Source organism: Macaca thibetana, chromosome 6, assembly GCF_024542745.1.
Source record: "Macaca thibetana thibetana isolate TM-01 chromosome 6, ASM2454274v1, whole genome shotgun sequence".
Taxonomy (NCBI): domain Eukaryota; kingdom Metazoa; phylum Chordata; class Mammalia; order Primates; family Cercopithecidae; genus Macaca; species Macaca thibetana.
In genome coordinates this window covers 93,252,106-93,269,068 of record NC_065583.1, presented here as the reverse complement: position 1 = coordinate 93,269,068, position 16,963 = coordinate 93,252,106, and the positions used below count along the sequence as shown (strand labels likewise).

General features: G+C 34.9%; 1 protein-coding gene across 5 annotated transcripts in view; it reads right to left on the bottom strand.

Annotated features, from left to right (window-relative positions):
• TMEM161B (transmembrane protein 161B) overlaps positions 1-16,963 on the bottom strand; it is a 73,482-nt gene that overhangs the window by 22,595 nt on the left and 33,924 nt on the right. For 4 of the 5 annotated variants that reach the window (XM_050795376.1, XM_050795375.1, XM_050795377.1 and 1 more), the window contains 3 exons: positions 10,566-10,649; positions 7,937-8,034; positions 3,092-3,248 (listed from right to left, as the gene is read on the bottom strand). In XM_050795376.1, coding sequence (XP_050651333.1) covers positions 3,092-3,248; positions 7,937-8,034; positions 10,566-10,649 — 339 coding nt within the window. Of the gene's footprint in view, positions 1-3,091; positions 3,249-4,160; positions 4,248-7,936; positions 8,035-10,565; positions 10,650-16,963 lie in introns of those variants that run through there. The other variant, XM_050795380.1, reaches the window with a different exon arrangement.

Sequence of the window (16,963 nt, the reverse complement as noted above, 5' to 3'; positions counted from 1 at the left end):
TAGATGACAAATAATTCTCTACACTAGGGTGAAAGTGCTGGTTACTGAATGTGTGTGTGGTGGTGGCGGCAGCGGCAGGGGGAGGGGGGGCGGTAATAATAGGAGGTATTAAAAATAAGTACTAATGAAATCAGTACTTTTTAAAAGTAACCAGTTCAATCTGCCCACATCTGAAGCAAGTATGGAGATTTATGCTTTCGAGAGGGTAAAAAGATAATCTCTGGCCTATCCAGATGATTCAGCAACTTACCTCACCATGTGCTCAGAGCTTCCATTCAGTTTTTTAGTGTCTCACACTTAATTACGGACAGGCAAACATCAGTCACTAGAGCTCTCTAAGAGCCTTCAACGTGAAAGACAGCAACCAAACAAAAGCAACTCAGAGTAAAAAGATACTAGGCAGACAAAAGAAAAAAACCTTAACAAAATCTATCATTAATATCTTAAACAGACACGGGAAGATAATGTAACCATAAAATGAGCAGAATTCCATCAAAGGGGTAGTGGAACAGAAGAAAAAGAGGTTGTGAAAATTAAAAATTATAGCAGAAATTCAAAATAATAAACTCAATAAAAAGTTAAGAAAGTTAAGAACATGTCCCAGAAAAACAAATAATATAAAAATATAAACATAAACATATACATGCAAGAAAGAGGATAACACTCTTGGGAAACCAGTCTAGGAGATCGAATATCTGAATAATAAGCATTCCAGAAAGAGAGAAAATAGAGAAGAGAAAAATCACCAATAAAATAATTCAGATGAGATTGGGTGTGTCCAGGGTGGTATGGCTGTAGATACGAATAAAATAATTCAAAACAATTTTCTAGAACTCAAGAACATGAGTTCATAGACTGGTAAAGTCCCAACACGGGATGAAAACAGACCCTAAATATGGCACATCATCATAAAATTTTAGCACACCAGGTGGCTAGCTAAAAAAAGATGGTAATGATAACACAAAGAAAAAAACAGAACTTATAAAAAAATCAGATTCCTGGGCGCAATAGATCACACCTGTAATCTCAGCACTCTGGAAGGCCAAGGCAGGAGAAGCCTTGAGGCCAGGAGTTAACACCAGCTTGGGCAAGCTGGGGAGACCCTGTCTCTACAAAAAATAAACAGAGAATGTGATTGCACCACTGTACTCCAGTCTAGGCAACACAGTGAGACCCTGTCTCAAAAGAAAAAGAAAATAAATGAGAAATTGGATTGGCAGCTCAGTTCTTAAGAGTAAGAATGGAACTTCAAAGACAAAAACATAATGCCTTCAAAATTATCAAGGGAATAATTTTCAGCATGGAATTACATTCTCAGCCAAAGGAAAAATTAATTTTTAGGGAAAATGTAAAATATTTTCAAAACAGCAAGGTCACAAAAAATGTAGTTCCCATGCAACCTTTTTGAAGATGATACTGAAGAATATGCTCCACCAAAATCAGAAAGTAAACCAAGTAGGAGGTAGACATAGAATATCTTTAAAAAGAGCTCCAATTTGAGGGAGATGCAAAGAGAATCTCTAAGAAGATGATAATGAGTGATACCAGGGGAATAGGTGCATATCAGGTGGGAAGGTCAACCAATCTAGACTGGGGCTTATCTGAGGGCTCCAGGAGGAACTCTATTCAAGATGAAATTGACATATTACTTGATACTTCTGAATACATTAAGGCAACTAACTATTCATCTGTGAGTGGTGTTTACATGATCACGGCATAAACACTGAATACTGTTCTAAAAACATGACATTACTATATGTGGAAGATGAATAGAAAATGATCAATGGTTAACTGGCAGCCCAAAGATATGTGCTTAATCCTTATTTCCAAACTGAAATGGCAATAGTTACGCTTAAAACTAAAATCAAGGAACAGCCTTGGAAGTACATGGAAATATAAAAGTAAGCATCAAATAGAGAAGAGCTAGAAGAAGTTGCCGCTGGAGAGACGGAAATAAAGAAAAGAGCAGGGAACATATTTAATTTTAATAAAAATAAGAAAACAAAAATAGTAGTAAAAGACATGAGTTTTCAGATTTAAAGGGTAAATCTAGAACTTAGCACTATCAATGATAAAACGTCAGAAACCAGAAGAATAAAAAGAAAAAGCTTCCAGAGGGTGTATGTACTAGGGGAAGGATAGGTATATATGAAAAACAAAAGGACATCCAATTTCTCAAGAGACTTCAAGATTCTCAAGCAAACCTATTTCTTTCTTAGAATTTTCTACTGAGCCAATCTATCAATCAAGTATGAGGGGAAAAATAAAGATAATTCCAGGAAAGCAAGATTTAAAAATAAAAATTTAGCACCCTTTCTAAGGACACCATAGGAGAATGTGCTCTGCAAAAAAAAAAAAAAAAAAAAAAAAAAAAAAGAATAAACCAAGGAAGAGGAAATCATGAGATCCAGAAAGGGGTAGAGGGAATTTTTGGAAGACAGTGAAGAAAGTCACAGGATATTAGTTATACTGAAGTTTGGAAAACTGAGGGCTCCAGGAGGATATTTCTATGAGAAAAAAAAAAAAAACAGAAATGAAGTATCTGAACTACTGAGGTTCTACCAATTCTATGGAAGAGTTTATAGTTTCCACAATTACAAAAATAAAAAATTATTTATAGTAGTAATAATACACTATAATGTCCAGCTGTAAATAATATTTTCATAGGCATAACATGGTAAAACTGACTATAAATTTAATAAAATGTTATCTCTAACTATTTTGGGAGAATGAAAGAAGGGAAGAAAAGAGAAGAGGGAGAAAGGTGCAGTAATATATAAATAGTACCATTATCACATAATATTTAAACACAAGGAAGGAATTCCTAAAATAAATGCCTAAAAGGGGTGAACGTGGCTGTCTCTGTGACATTAGACTTAGATAAAAAGGAAAAGCAGGGCACTGGCATTTTTCTTACATTTAGCTTTTTAAATTATTTAACTCTATTACTTTGAAAATATTTTCAATTACATAAAAAAGATTTCAATAAAGAAAAGTTATCTAATAACATAAAATCTTTCTCAAATCAGAGATGAGACCTAATGGTGTTATCTGCAAAATAAATTAATATTAATGATGTTTTGAAGGATACATTGCAAAAGACAAAACAAGCAGGCACCAGACTAAGCTGATATTCATTTCCTGTGTAGGTTTCATAAAATTGTAGTAGACTTCAGTTACTAGATACACAACTGTAGCAGCCACTGTGAAATCCACCAGCCACTGGTATTCTGGAAAGTAATGCAATGCTGGGGAAAAAAAAAAAAGTTTCACTTAAATTTTCATAAATAACTTATGAGGACTTATTTATAATTAAAATATGCTAGACTTTATTTGTTCATTTGCAATGTAAGATTTACAAATATATGAATCTAAAAATGCAGGAAATAGAATGAGGATGTTAGCATCCAAAACTAAATTTTAATACCTCACAAATTAAAATAAACCTTAAAAGATTACCAAAGTTATTTAAGTTGTTGGTAAAGTATGATTGCAAATTTATTGGTATTAACTGATTAGCTATTTGTTACAGAAATTATAAGTGTTTTATTTTAAATACCTTCACTTCAGAAAACAACTTAGTCTGGAACACAACAATTTAGTTATACTGTTCACTTCTGTGAAGTAAGAGTTAAACTTTATGTTACAATTATTGGCTGTACTAATTGTAAACTAGTAATTCTATGAAATACTACAGATTAAAATAATAAGGCCGGACGCGGTGGCTCACGCTGGTAATCCCAGCACTTTGGGAGGCCAACGCAGGCGGATCACCTGAGGTCAGGAGTTTGAAACTAGCCTGGCCAACACGGCAAAGCCCCGTTTTTACCAAAAATACAAAAATTAGCTGGGCGTTGTGGCAGGCACCTGTAGTCCCAGCTACTTGGGAGGCCGAGGTAGAAGAGCTTGAACCTGGGAGGCGGAGGTTGCAGTGAGCTGAGTTCACGCCACGGCACTCCAACCTGAATGACAGAGCAAGACTCTGTCTCAAGAAAAATAATGAACTAAATATAACTCTTATACCCTATTTTGTTCTGCAAGAAAAGTTTATAAAATGTCTGTTAATTTTCCATAAAACCATACCCTTTCAACAAACTATTCCATTCTTAAGAGTTTACATTGAAATTAACATTCTTTGAAAGTAAATATAATTCCATCACCCTTTGCATCTCAGTTGGCATAGGTATTCTGGTTTACTTCTACCAGAGTGTAGTCCAAAACATCAACATCATTTTTTAGAAGGCCTCCTAAAAATGTGGAAGTAAATCACGTACATAACCATCAATTCAGATGTTCTTATGGCACATAATAAAATGATCTGCATTGCTTTGGACAGTTTTTAGTGATAAAATATAATACAATTACACTTGAAAATACAACATTCTTATAGAAAAAGTATTTTGAAAATATCACATACAGTAAGACCTATTAAAAGTAGTATCAAAACTAACCAAATTTTATACCATTTCTATAAGATGAACATAAAATTTTGATAATCCAAAATCCTTTTATGATTTTTAAATTTGCATCAAGTTATTGTAACACTCTTAATCTACTTCAATGTACTTTAACTTTTAGGTTAACTGCTTTAGGTTTTCTGAGAGTGCAGCGGTGTGATCATAGCTCACTGAAGCTTCAGCTTCTGGGGCTCAAACAATCTTCCCACCTCAGCTTTCCTAGTAGCTGAGACTACAGATGCACACCATCAAACTTGGCGAATTTTTAAATTTTTTGTACAGATATGGTTTCACTATATTGCCCAGGCTGTTCTCAAACTCTTGGGCTCAAGCCATCCTCCCACCTCGGCCTCCAAAAGAGGTGGGATTACAGGCATGAACCACAGCCCTGCTTTAGGTCTTCTATTGCGATTTACCTACAGCTTCTGAACATAAGCCTGAAAGATCCTGATGCAGTTACAGGATGCTTACCCTCAATCCCTTCCTCCTGCTAAGAAAAAAAAAAAAAATCACCCATACTGAGCTTTCTATCTGGAAGGAGGTCGGGAAGTGGATGGAAAGGACAGACCAAAATCCATTTAAAGTTTTCAGTTTTATTATCAATAATTTAAGTAAGCATTCTAATTCTCCAAACCTACCCATACTCATAGGGACTTCCTCCATGGAACTCACTCATAGCAAACAGTGAAGTGACATTCAAAAGTTCTAATGTTCTTTAAGAGGTTCTTATAATACATAGTTAATACAAATTAAGATAGACTTTTATGATAATTATTGGGACATCAATAATATATACATTCCATGAAAGTACAAATTATATATATTCTTGGCTATTTAACTCATGTTACATTCTTTGTGTAATCAATAATACAATTATATATATGCCTTTTAATAAAATATTGAAGTCAAAAGAAGACAGAAAACCCTGTACTTTCACCTAAACACACATATACAACATGCATTCACAAATGACTAAGAAAACTTACAAACATATATGAACATCTCCCTGCTATTCTGGTTAACTGGAAATGCTCTTGATATTACATGACCAGTTGATAAACGAGTATCATTTGCGACTAGTTCTAAAAATCCTAAAAGTGAAACCAAATACTCCATAAACTACATGCTAAAGCTACAATACCCTAAATTCTTTTTTTTTTTTTTTTTTAAGTTCATTAAAATAGCCTAGTTCTCATTGAGTGGTTGTACCACATTCAGTGTGTAACCCTGTCCAAGTTATTTAACTCTTCTTCCTAATGAATTAAAAAAACAAAAACAAAAACTGATAACAGTTACCTACTTCAGAATTGTGAGGATGGGGTAATACAAGTAAAATATTGTAACAATGTCTGATACTCAACAATTTTAAGATCTTATTAAAGCTAGCTGACAAATTATTCAATAAACATTATTTGTAAAAATGTCAAAACTACTAAAAATCAGGAAGAACGTTTATATATTATTGTACTTATACGTATCTATGAACATTTTATACAAGTAAGCACATTTAGGAGTAGTGAAACATATGTGACAACTACTAATCAAAAAGTCAAAGTGCCTTTAAATGTTTTAAATGTTGAATGTAAAATAGTTAAAAAGAAAAAAGAGGAAGACATAACCAGTCTTAAAAGTCTAAATGGGTCCGGCGCGGTGGCTCACGCCTGTAATCCTAGCACTTTGAGAGGCTGAGGTGGGCAGATCACGAGGTCAGGAGATTGAGACCATCCTGGCTAACATGGTGAAACCCCGTCTCCACTAAAAAATACAAAAAAATTAGCTGGGCGTGGTGGCGGGCACCTGTAGTCCCAGCTACTCGGGAGGCTGAGGCAGGAGAATGGCATAAACCTGGGAGGTGCAGCTTGCAGTGAGCCGAGATCACACCACTGCACTCCAGCCTGGGTGACAGAGCAATCCGTCTCAAAAAAAAAAAAAAAAGAGTCTAAATGATATTAGACAAGTGATTTATATTGCTCTTCACTGATATTTTTTAGTTCTAGGACATGCTTTACATACACATACAACCTTTACAGATGTAATAATAAACCTTCACGTATTTTGAAGCCACCTTGTATCAGAAAATAATACTATTTGAGATGCTAGACCTCTTAAGATTTTTTGATGGTGGTATGATTTAACCCAAGAAGGGTCAAATTACATAATGACACCTTATTTGACATTATCAGAATTATTTTTAAAAAACACGCATCATTTCATTTATCACATAAACCAGTGGTTCTCAAACCTAGTCAAAAATCAAAATCACTTGGAGCACTTTTAAAAATGTAAATTCCCAAAACCTACTCTACATTTACTGAATCTTCAAGGATGGGAGTAGAGAATCCATTTCAAAGAACTCATCAAGTGATTTTGATATATCCCAAAGTTTAAAAACCAGTGTTTTAAATTATATCACCTTAGATGCTTCTTCCTTCTAAGATTCAAATAATTTCATATTAATATCATTTTAAACTAGAATCATCGTAGTCATTATATAATTACAATAATTGAGACACTACAGTTCTATAATTTATAGGAGGAAAACTAAATGACCTATTTGGAAATAACAAATGGATGAAAGTAAATCCTGGATAAGTAAATTTTTCTGATTTCTAATTCAGTTCATTATTCTAAAACCATTTTCCTTTCTAATATATGTGAGAATAAAATTGAATTACTCTAAATATGGGTAAATCAATAGAAATACAGTTGACCCTTGAACAATACAGTTTGAACTGTGCACATCTACTTATATGCAGATTCTCTTCCACCTCTGCCACCTCTGACCAGCAAGACCAACCCCTCCTCTTCCTTCTCCTCCTCGGCCTACTGAAAGTGAATATCACAGTGATGAAGACTTTTATGATGATCCACTTCCACTTAAGAGGAAATATATTTTTTCTCCCTTATGATTTTCTTAATAACATTTTCTTTTCTCTAGCTTACTTTATTGTTATAATACAGTATATAATACATATAACACAAAAAATATGTGTTGATTTTTTATGTTATTGGTAAATATTCTGGTCAGGAGTAGGCTGTTAGTAATTAGGTTCATGAGCAGTAAAAAGTTGTATTCGATTTTTCAACTGCATAAAAGTAGGCACCCCAACCCCTGGGCTGCTCATGGCCAGACATTTCAAATGCAGTTTTGCAAGCCACATTAGAAAAGGGCAGGCTGAAACAAAGAGTAAAAGGAAGTCTAGAATTCTAGATAATAAAAATTGACTGTGATCTCAATCTAATAAACAGAAACTGCATAATAAACTTGTGTAAGTTAGCCTCTTCCGAAAATAGGAAAAATAATACAAGTTAGGTGAACAAAAAAAAGAAATTCAATTCAAAAGAAGTCATTTGAGCATCTAAGTTCTTAGAAAGATTCCTTATTCTGTATAATGGACTTAATGATTAAAATGAAAGTACTTTCACTGCCATAATATAAAACTGAGATTCATAGAACATTTTACCAAGATTTCCCTTACCTAAAGTATCCACTTCTGTAACTGATTTTGTTTCTAGATGAAGGTCAATATCCTTTGGAATGGTTAATGGCTTACTTTCAATGTGACCATTATATTTCCTATAAAAATCAGACAAGTGACACAAAAAACAAGTTACCTACACTGTTATCCAAGTGCTTGTTTCAAACTAATTACAAATGAAGTTTTAAATTTCACAGTGTAAAGGCAGAATTCCTAATATTTCATCAATAAGGATGTAAGGTACTCAAAGGTAGTTTTAAAAAGGGTACTATAAAATTTGAAAGTAAATTATTATGTGAATATACAGATTACCAGGGAAATAATTACCTAAATTAGTTACTGCAACAAAACCTTTTTTTCTAGCTTAGCATTTCACACCCATTTCTCCTACTCTCTTTTTTCTTTAAGCACAAGAGTAAATGCAAATGAAGACAAAGTGCACTTCTCCTTGAAGTGACGTGTATAAACACACACACGTACATACATATAAACAGACCCGGAACCATATGTAAATCAGAGTTGAAGAATTATATTAAGATTTATGTGTATGAGAAATTCAGAAACATGAAAGACTAACTTGCAATAGTTTTTACTAAAAATCACAAATGAAGGAAAACAAATTCTTCTGGTGTATCTGTATGATTTCCAAATTTAATTTTTAAAGACAAACATATAGAAAGTAATAAACTAAGGTTTCAATTTATTATTTTATGTATTTCTTTAGACACACAGTTGCCCAGGCTGGACTCAAAATTCCTGGGCTCAAACAATTTTCCTGCTTCAGCCTCTGAGTAGCTGGGACTACAGGTACACACCCCCATGGCCAGCTTCAACTAAGTTTTAATACTATTAATCTCAATACTGAAAAACAACTTTGCATTTATCCTTGAATAAAAAACTGGGAAGCCTCAGGAAAAAATAATTTCATGTCAATAAACCAAAAAATAATTCTTGTTACTAGGAATAAGACAGCAACGTTAATGTATCTTTTTGTAACTATAAGGCATGTTCAACCTATTAAAAATTACTCTAGAACATAATTATTCATTACAAGGCATTATAATAAGGATTCAGGCCAGGTGCAGTGGCTCACACCTGTAATTCAACACTTTGAGAGGCCAGGAAGATCGAGGCGGGAGGACTGCTTAATCTCAGGGAGACCAGCCTGGGTAACACTAGGAGACCCTGTGTCTACAAATTTTTTTAAAAAAAACTAGCTGGGCATGGTGTTGCATGCATCTGGTCCCAGCTACTTGGGAGGCTGAGGTGGGAAGATCATTTGAGCCTAGGAGGTTGAAGCCACGATGAGCCAGAATTCTGCCACTGCACTTTGGCCTGACTGACAGAGTGAGACTCTTTCTACATAACTAAATTTTATAAATGTTGAACATGATAGCTATAAATAGGTGGAAGTGGAATAGTTAAAAAGAAACAGAAACTAAAAACTAACCTGGATTCAAATCCTGGTTACCAGTACATAACCTTACTAGTTATGTGAACTTGGGCAACTCATTTAATATCTCTGATCAATAGCTTCTCATTAATAAAGAGTAAATTAAATTATTAGCTAACACTCTTGGTTTTTTTTGTGGATTAAGTAGAACTGTGTATAAAAGTGCTCTGGAAACTATAATGTTAGGAAGGACTATTTTATTAAAGAACTTAACTACTGGACTAAAAAGAAGGAAGGTTTACTATTAATATTCCAATGAGCTTCCAGGTATATTTGTAATGATAAGTGAAAAAGGATGGTAGTAAGATTAAAAAAGACAGTCTTTTCAAATTTCCAATTTCATGCCAAATAATCATTAATGTTTAATTATTTTTTAGCTTCTATAAATGTATTAGGCTAGGTTAGCATTTTTATGATATACATGAGAAACATGGTTATAATTTGTTGTCAATCAATCATGATTTCAGAGTCACAGGGGACCTAAGACGTCCTCTTGGATCCCCAGTTGAGAAAACTACAGTCCATTCAGAGAGGTAATTAATATGCACTCTCCCTAAGAATTCTATTTAAATAGAGATATAAAATTTTAAAGTTGGAAGGATTATTCAAAACATTGTTTTGTTTACTCTTTGCATCTCACAGATGAGGCTACTATGGTCTGTTCTGTGAGGTTTATTAGTAGGCAGTTCTCTTCATAAACTTTAAACATGAAAAGAACATTTAAGAGCTGATGGCACCTACATAGTTATATTGTCCATCCCTTTTAATTTTAAAATGAGGAAACTGAGGCCAAGAGCAGGTTAATTTCCCCAATGTCATAATACACAGTAGCAGCAAAAACTGGAAAATAACCCAAACCAACTGACATCTTTGATGAATTGTAGGATAAAGATACGGGTTATAAGTCTCTCCCCAATCAACCCCAACTACATTTTCTTTAGTATGATGGCTATATTGTTTTCATGATTTAAACAAAGAATAAAGTTAACCATTCTTGAGTAAAATAATCACTATTTTGTGTGTATATATTACTACAGATTAGATTTTCATGGGTTTTGATCTCAAATTTATCAACTACTTACAACATAAGTGGTATGTTTCTTTACTCAAAGCATAAAATATATTTATATAAATTGTGTTAAATATTTAACACTTTACAAGCTCAGTATAACTTACCTATCTTTTTTGCTTTTCCCTTTTTGCTGTTTCCCTGCAAGAATTCTTAATTCTTCTTCTGTAGGATGTTGATACCACCTCAAACTAAGCAAAAAAAGAATCCTTTTAAATAAAGCGATTAAAATCACCAGAATTATCCTTTATCCTATATTTATTAAGTTTCATATTTGTGAAGACACTGTCGAGAAATATCAGGTGAAAACTGTAATCTGAAACAAATACTACCTCTTAAACTTTAAAAGGGTTTAGATAAACATCCAGCAGACACTTACCAACCACTTACTAGATGCCAGGTCCAGCAATGCCATTTGTATTTATATTTCTTACAAATGACAATGGATTAATACATATTAAGATTATACAAGCTTATTATTAAAAGTAAATGAAGTGAAGTCTGTAGCCAAGTGGGCAGGAGCACATTAATTCTCTACTAATCCCTCATTTGAAGGAACTGAGAATTATCTTAAAAAGAGAGTTGTTTGAATGAACTCTCATGTTTACAGGTAGTCTTTCCTTTCTTTTGCTTTTTTAATTTAGTTCGAGAATTCTCAAACTTTACGTGTAGAATAATTAGAGAAAATCATTGTATTACAAAACACTTTACTTTTAGCTATATCTAACCTTCCTCAGGTAAGGATCCAACAACTGGTTGTATTCCTCTCTACCACAGTCAAAATACTTTAATCTGAAGTGAATACTCAAGATCCAAACTAAACAGTTATTCCCTCCCAAGCACCAAGTGGCTCATCCTGAATTTCATGGCTTGCCTAGTCGTACCAACTATCTACCAATCACTTAAATTTGATATTTATATCTTATTTTCAATGTGCTCTCTCCACATGTTATTATTAATTCTGTTCCTCATCTCTTAAAATTCTAAACTCTGCCCTACTGCAGAGACCTTACTTCAGTGTATCTTCCTCTGAACATCTGACTACTGCAAAATTCTCTCACTGGTATCCTCCCTGCCTTCCTGTGGACACATTACTCATCAAATCCATCTCAGCTTACCTCTAGTTATTGTTTTCTTGTTTTTTCACCTCATAGAAAGGTGGAGCACCTTTACTTATTTTCCATAATACAAATCTTATCAAGACCCATGTTTGTTTAAATCACTTCCAAGGCTCCTCACAGAGAAAAGCAATGAATAAGGCAGCTAGGCAAAAACTTTGACAAAGGCCCTATTATACAGGAAGAAATCCATCTAGTATGCTAGACCCCCCCCCAATTCTTCAATTACAAAAATCTAGAATTTTTAAATTTGAAATTTCCCAATTGCTGTTACCCACCACCCCCCAAATAGAGATAGGGACTCACTTGGTTGCCCAGAGGAGCTGCAAACTCCTTGCTTCAAAGGATCCTCCCTCCTCAGCTTTCCAAAATGCTGGGATTACAAACATTAGTCATGGCACACGGTCTCTTTGATTTGCTGTTTTAAGAACACTGCAGGCCAGGCATGGTGGCTCATACTGGTAATTCCAGAACTTTAGAAGGCTGCAGGATTGTCTGAAGCCAGGAGTTTGAGACCAAACTGGGCAACACAGTGAGACCCTACTTCTATAAAACATTAAAAAATTAGCCAGGCCTGGTGGCATGCACCTGTGGTCGGGGGAGAGGATGAGGTAGGAGGACTGCTTGAGCCTGAGAGGTCAAGGCTGCAATGAGCCATCATTGTGCCCCCGCCCTCCACTCTGGGCAACAAAGTAAGACCCTATCTCAAACAAAAAGAAAAACAAAAAAACACACAAAAAACCCAACAACTGTAGAATTGGCAATCTGAGTACTGACTGAATATTTGATGATATTAAAAAATTATTATTAAAAAAGTTTAGGTACGATAATGAGATTGTGGTAATTTTAAAAAACTCATTATTTCTGATACATACACTGAAATGTAAAGTGGGGTAAGTACAGATGAAACAAGTTTGGCCACCAGCTATTAACTGTGATGAGTACACAGGAATTCATCATTGTATCTACTCCTTGCATACTTGAAATTTTCCATTAAAACATATATTACAAGGCCCACATCTGCATGGGAGTCATGCATTATCTCTTGCTTCTACAGCCTTTCATGATCTGACCGATGCCTACTTTTCCAGGTTCACCTTCAACCATTTTCATTTGAAGGTGACACTTTCTGGCTTGACGAAGTGACACTTTCTTCCTCACAAATTCTTTCATCCCTTGGTGCTTTCTGCATATATTCTTCTCTCCTTGTAAACACCTATTTCCCTACTTGGCAAACTCTTAATTTATCTCTTAGTGTTTACAAGCAGTCTTCTTGTGGTATAATAAAAAAAATACATCTGCTCTTTGTCCCCAGTTCTTGACACAGAGTTTTAAAAGTCCTTATAAACACAAGAGTGGTAGAAGTATCTCTGTTATGCTAATGAGGTAGGTCAAGGCGGGCCCCAGATAGCTGCAGGATGGAGCTGATTATCAGAAACACCAAGCACAAGATTAGAGGGTCAGGACTTTCAGGAACTTGACCTCCAGGGATGGGTCCTGGAAATTGAGTTGGATCATTGAAATCAATTCTGTATCAATGACTTAAAATTGTACCTATATAATGAAACTCAAAAAAACTCTGGACATCAAAGCTCAGAGGAACTTCCTGTTGGTTAACACATTGATATGCCCAGAGGGTGACATTCTCAGACTCCAGAGGGAAAGAAAGGGCATGGAAACTCTGCTCTTTCCCAGACCTAACCCTATGTGCTTCCTTTAAATAAAGCTGTAATAATAGATAAAGCAGTTTCCTAAGTTCTATGAATCATTCTAGCAGATTACTGGACCTGAGGGGATCATGGGAATCCTCAGATTTGTAACCTATTAATAAGTCAGAAGTGCAGGTGGCCTGGGTACCCTGAAAACTTGAAGCTGGTATCTGAAGTAGGGGCAGTCTTATGGAGAACTTGGCCTTTAACCTGTGGGATTTGTACTAACTCCAGGTAATTACTGTCAGAATACAAGCGTAGCATATCCAGGTGGTTTCAGATAAGTTGGATTAAAATTAAAATGGAATGTTACCCTAAGTGAAAGATTCTTGGATAAAAGATTTTATGGCTTTCTTGCTTTTTGTATACTTCAAAGCTAGTAGTTATTGGCATATAGTAAGTGCTCAAAAAGGATAACTGAACCAAAATGAATTCAGTTCTTTGCTTAATGAATTTAAGATAAAAAATATATATATCCCAATCTAAAAGTCCCTAAATTACAATAAACAGGTAAGGAGGCACTTCCTGAATTTATACTGAAGTCCAGAATTTTAACTTACAGAATTGATTCTCATTATTCGTGGTAGTTATGTTTTATAAAGTCGCCACAAACACTGAACCATTGCTCCTAGGGCAAATACAGGGTTAGGTTCCTGTGAGCTTCCGGTCATAACATTTTCATAAACTGATCAATACCCAAGCTTGTTTTATGTGTGTTTCTGTTTAAATATATCTTATTTAATATATATCATTGATTCGCTAACATTGAATTCACAGCCAAAAGCATAATTCATCCCTGAACAAAGCTTATCTAATACTAGTAATCATTAAGTATAGCATTTGTTTTGAGTTCTGTGCGTCATTCCAGCAATTTTTTTCCATAAGGCAGCCTTCTTGTGCTTAGGAATACTAGACACTACCACCAGCACTATGCTTGGGGGTCATTTTAAACAGCAAGATCACCAATGAAAAGCAAAATTGTAAAAAAAATGTGGCCCTAAACAGATCATAAAAAAGAGATTTGTTTACAGTATGACAGCCAAAACAATAAGGCAGACTGTTGCCTTGTTAGACCTCAACCAGGAGCATGCACGTACAGACCACTCAAATTTTTCATCACCGTCTATGTCCATGAATGACCACAAAAACACTGATTTTGGAATTACAAATACATTTTAGCAAGTAGGCAAATCCCAAAACAAAATCCTCAAATAATGAGGATGAGTGCATAACATTGAGAAGAACACTTATAAGAAATAACTCATATAAAAGAACATGATCCAGAATAACTCATGTATAAAGATTAAAATCAGTTGTTCAGCTCTGAGAAATAGTAATTAGTGAAGAACTCTCAGCATAGGAAAAATTAGGTTTTATTTAGAGCCCTATAGTAATGAAATATTTTAAGACACATTCTCTACCTTTTTTTTTTTGAGACAGAGTCTCGCTCTGTTGCCCATGCTGGAGTACAGTGGCGCGATCTCGGCTCACTGCAAGCTCTGCCTTCCAGGTTCATGCCATTCTCCTGCCTCAGCCTCCCGAGTGGCTGGGACTGCAGGCGCCCACCACCACGCCCGGCTAATGTTTTGTATTTTTAGTAGAGATGGGGTTTCACCATATTAGCCAGAATGGTTTCAATCTCCTGACCTTGTGATCTGCCCGCCTTGGCCTCCCAAAGTGCTGGGATTACAGGTGTGAGCCACCGCGCCCAGCCTTAAGACACATTTTCTTTTTAAATATACTCATGCTTGTTAAATCTTATTTTGTAAACTCATTTCTCTAAAATGGCTTAGATTTATTACATTTCCTATGGGATAACTCAGGGTTATCGTTATTAGTGAGAATTATTGTTCAAAGTTGGAATCTAAGGATGCGTGATACTTTTAGAGTCACTTCTAGTCTGTAACTCACCTACCCATTCATTCATTTATCAGTCACTTAGGGAGAATTTTCTGTATTCAGATACTCTGCTAGGCAGAGGAGATATAATCACAACCAATTAAAGCCAAAGCCCTTGCCTTTTTGATGGTTATATTCCAGTTGGGGGGTAAAATTTAATCAATTAAATAGTGAAAAATAAATTTTAATCCCACATGAAAGAATGAAACAAGTGGTGAAAATGTGAGAGACAGCCTTAGATATTAGGTGAGGACAAACTTCTCTGAGACATTTAACCAGCAACCTTAAGAATGAGAAAACAGAGGAAGAGCATTCCAGGCAGAGAACACCAAGTCCAAAAGCACAGAGACATGAAAGAACATAAGACACTGCAGTAACTAAAAGCCAATGAGGCAAGAGCTTCAAGGAGAAACATAAGAGGGGGCTGAAGAGGTAAGATGGGAACAGATCATGCAAAGGCTAATAGGTCATAGTATGGACTTTAGATTTTACGCTAAATAATGGTCTCAAAGCAATGTAGATAAATAATTTGATTCACATTTTAAGATCCCTTTCATTGTTCTGTTAATTAGAAGGAGACAAGGGCAGTGAATCAACAGGTCTTGCTGATGGACTAAAGGTAGAGAGTGAACAAAAGTAAGTAATAAAGGATAATATCTACATTTCTGATTTGAAGATGATGGTACATTTTCTGATATGGAAGAGATCAGGAAGAAATCATGAACTTAAAAATGCTGAGTTTTAAGTACCCATGAGACATCAAGTAAAAATGACAAGAGGGCAACTGCATGTTAGAATCTGTAGTTCAGAGATAATTTGAGGTGATAATATAATTGTGATATCTAAATCCATAGGGATTAATAAAACCAACTAAAAAGGAACTAAAAGATAGTGTAACACTAGTTACTGAGAAAGTGAAAAAGTAAAGTTTATGTAGACAACATATGAACAAATTTGGCTACAAAGGGAAATAAAGCAATGGCCAAAAACCAAGAAATGGATATGGAGGGGCTTCGTTTTTTAAGGAGGAGAGAGGTAGAGCTGTGACTTCTTTATTTGTTGTTGTTACTTTAAATGGGAGAACGTTTTTTAAAAAAAAGTGTGTGTGGTAACAGGAATAATCCAACTGAAATGGAGCAGGTGATAAAATATATTTTACAAATTTAAAGATAAAGAAGACGGGCTGCACATTTAACCAGAGTTGTGGTTTGGTAGTATACAGATGAGAGTGATGGGCTCTGGTTTCAAGAGCTTAGGGTGAGGCTGAGGTAGGGATGCTTAAGTTTTCGAGAGAAAGGATTTAGGTTGAAAACGTTGTCTGAGAAGTACAGCATACAAACTCTGTCAGGCAGTATAAAGCAGCCATCTAAGGTCTGTGATCATAGATTCCAAGTAAAATCCAGAAGTACAGTTTCACAATTTTCTTTAGCAGTCAGTGCTGCATATACAGTTTGATTCCATATGCTATGGTTCCCAGCTACTACACTTTGTATTCTGGTCTCAATTTCCAGTCTTTTCCTTTGCTATTAGGTGGTATGTCTATCTCAGTAAAATGACTGCCTGCTTGCAACTGCTGCACTATGCGTGCCTTTCTAATATGGGCTTGGAAGACAGATACAGATATAAAAGTCATTAGAATGCAGCAAGTCAATGGTCACAAAAATACAATTAGAGAAAAATGCTTTATGATAATATGTTAAGCAAAGAACATGATGTAAAATTAGACATAAAATATATCACAAGCATGAGGGGAAAATATGAACAGAAACAATTAGAAAT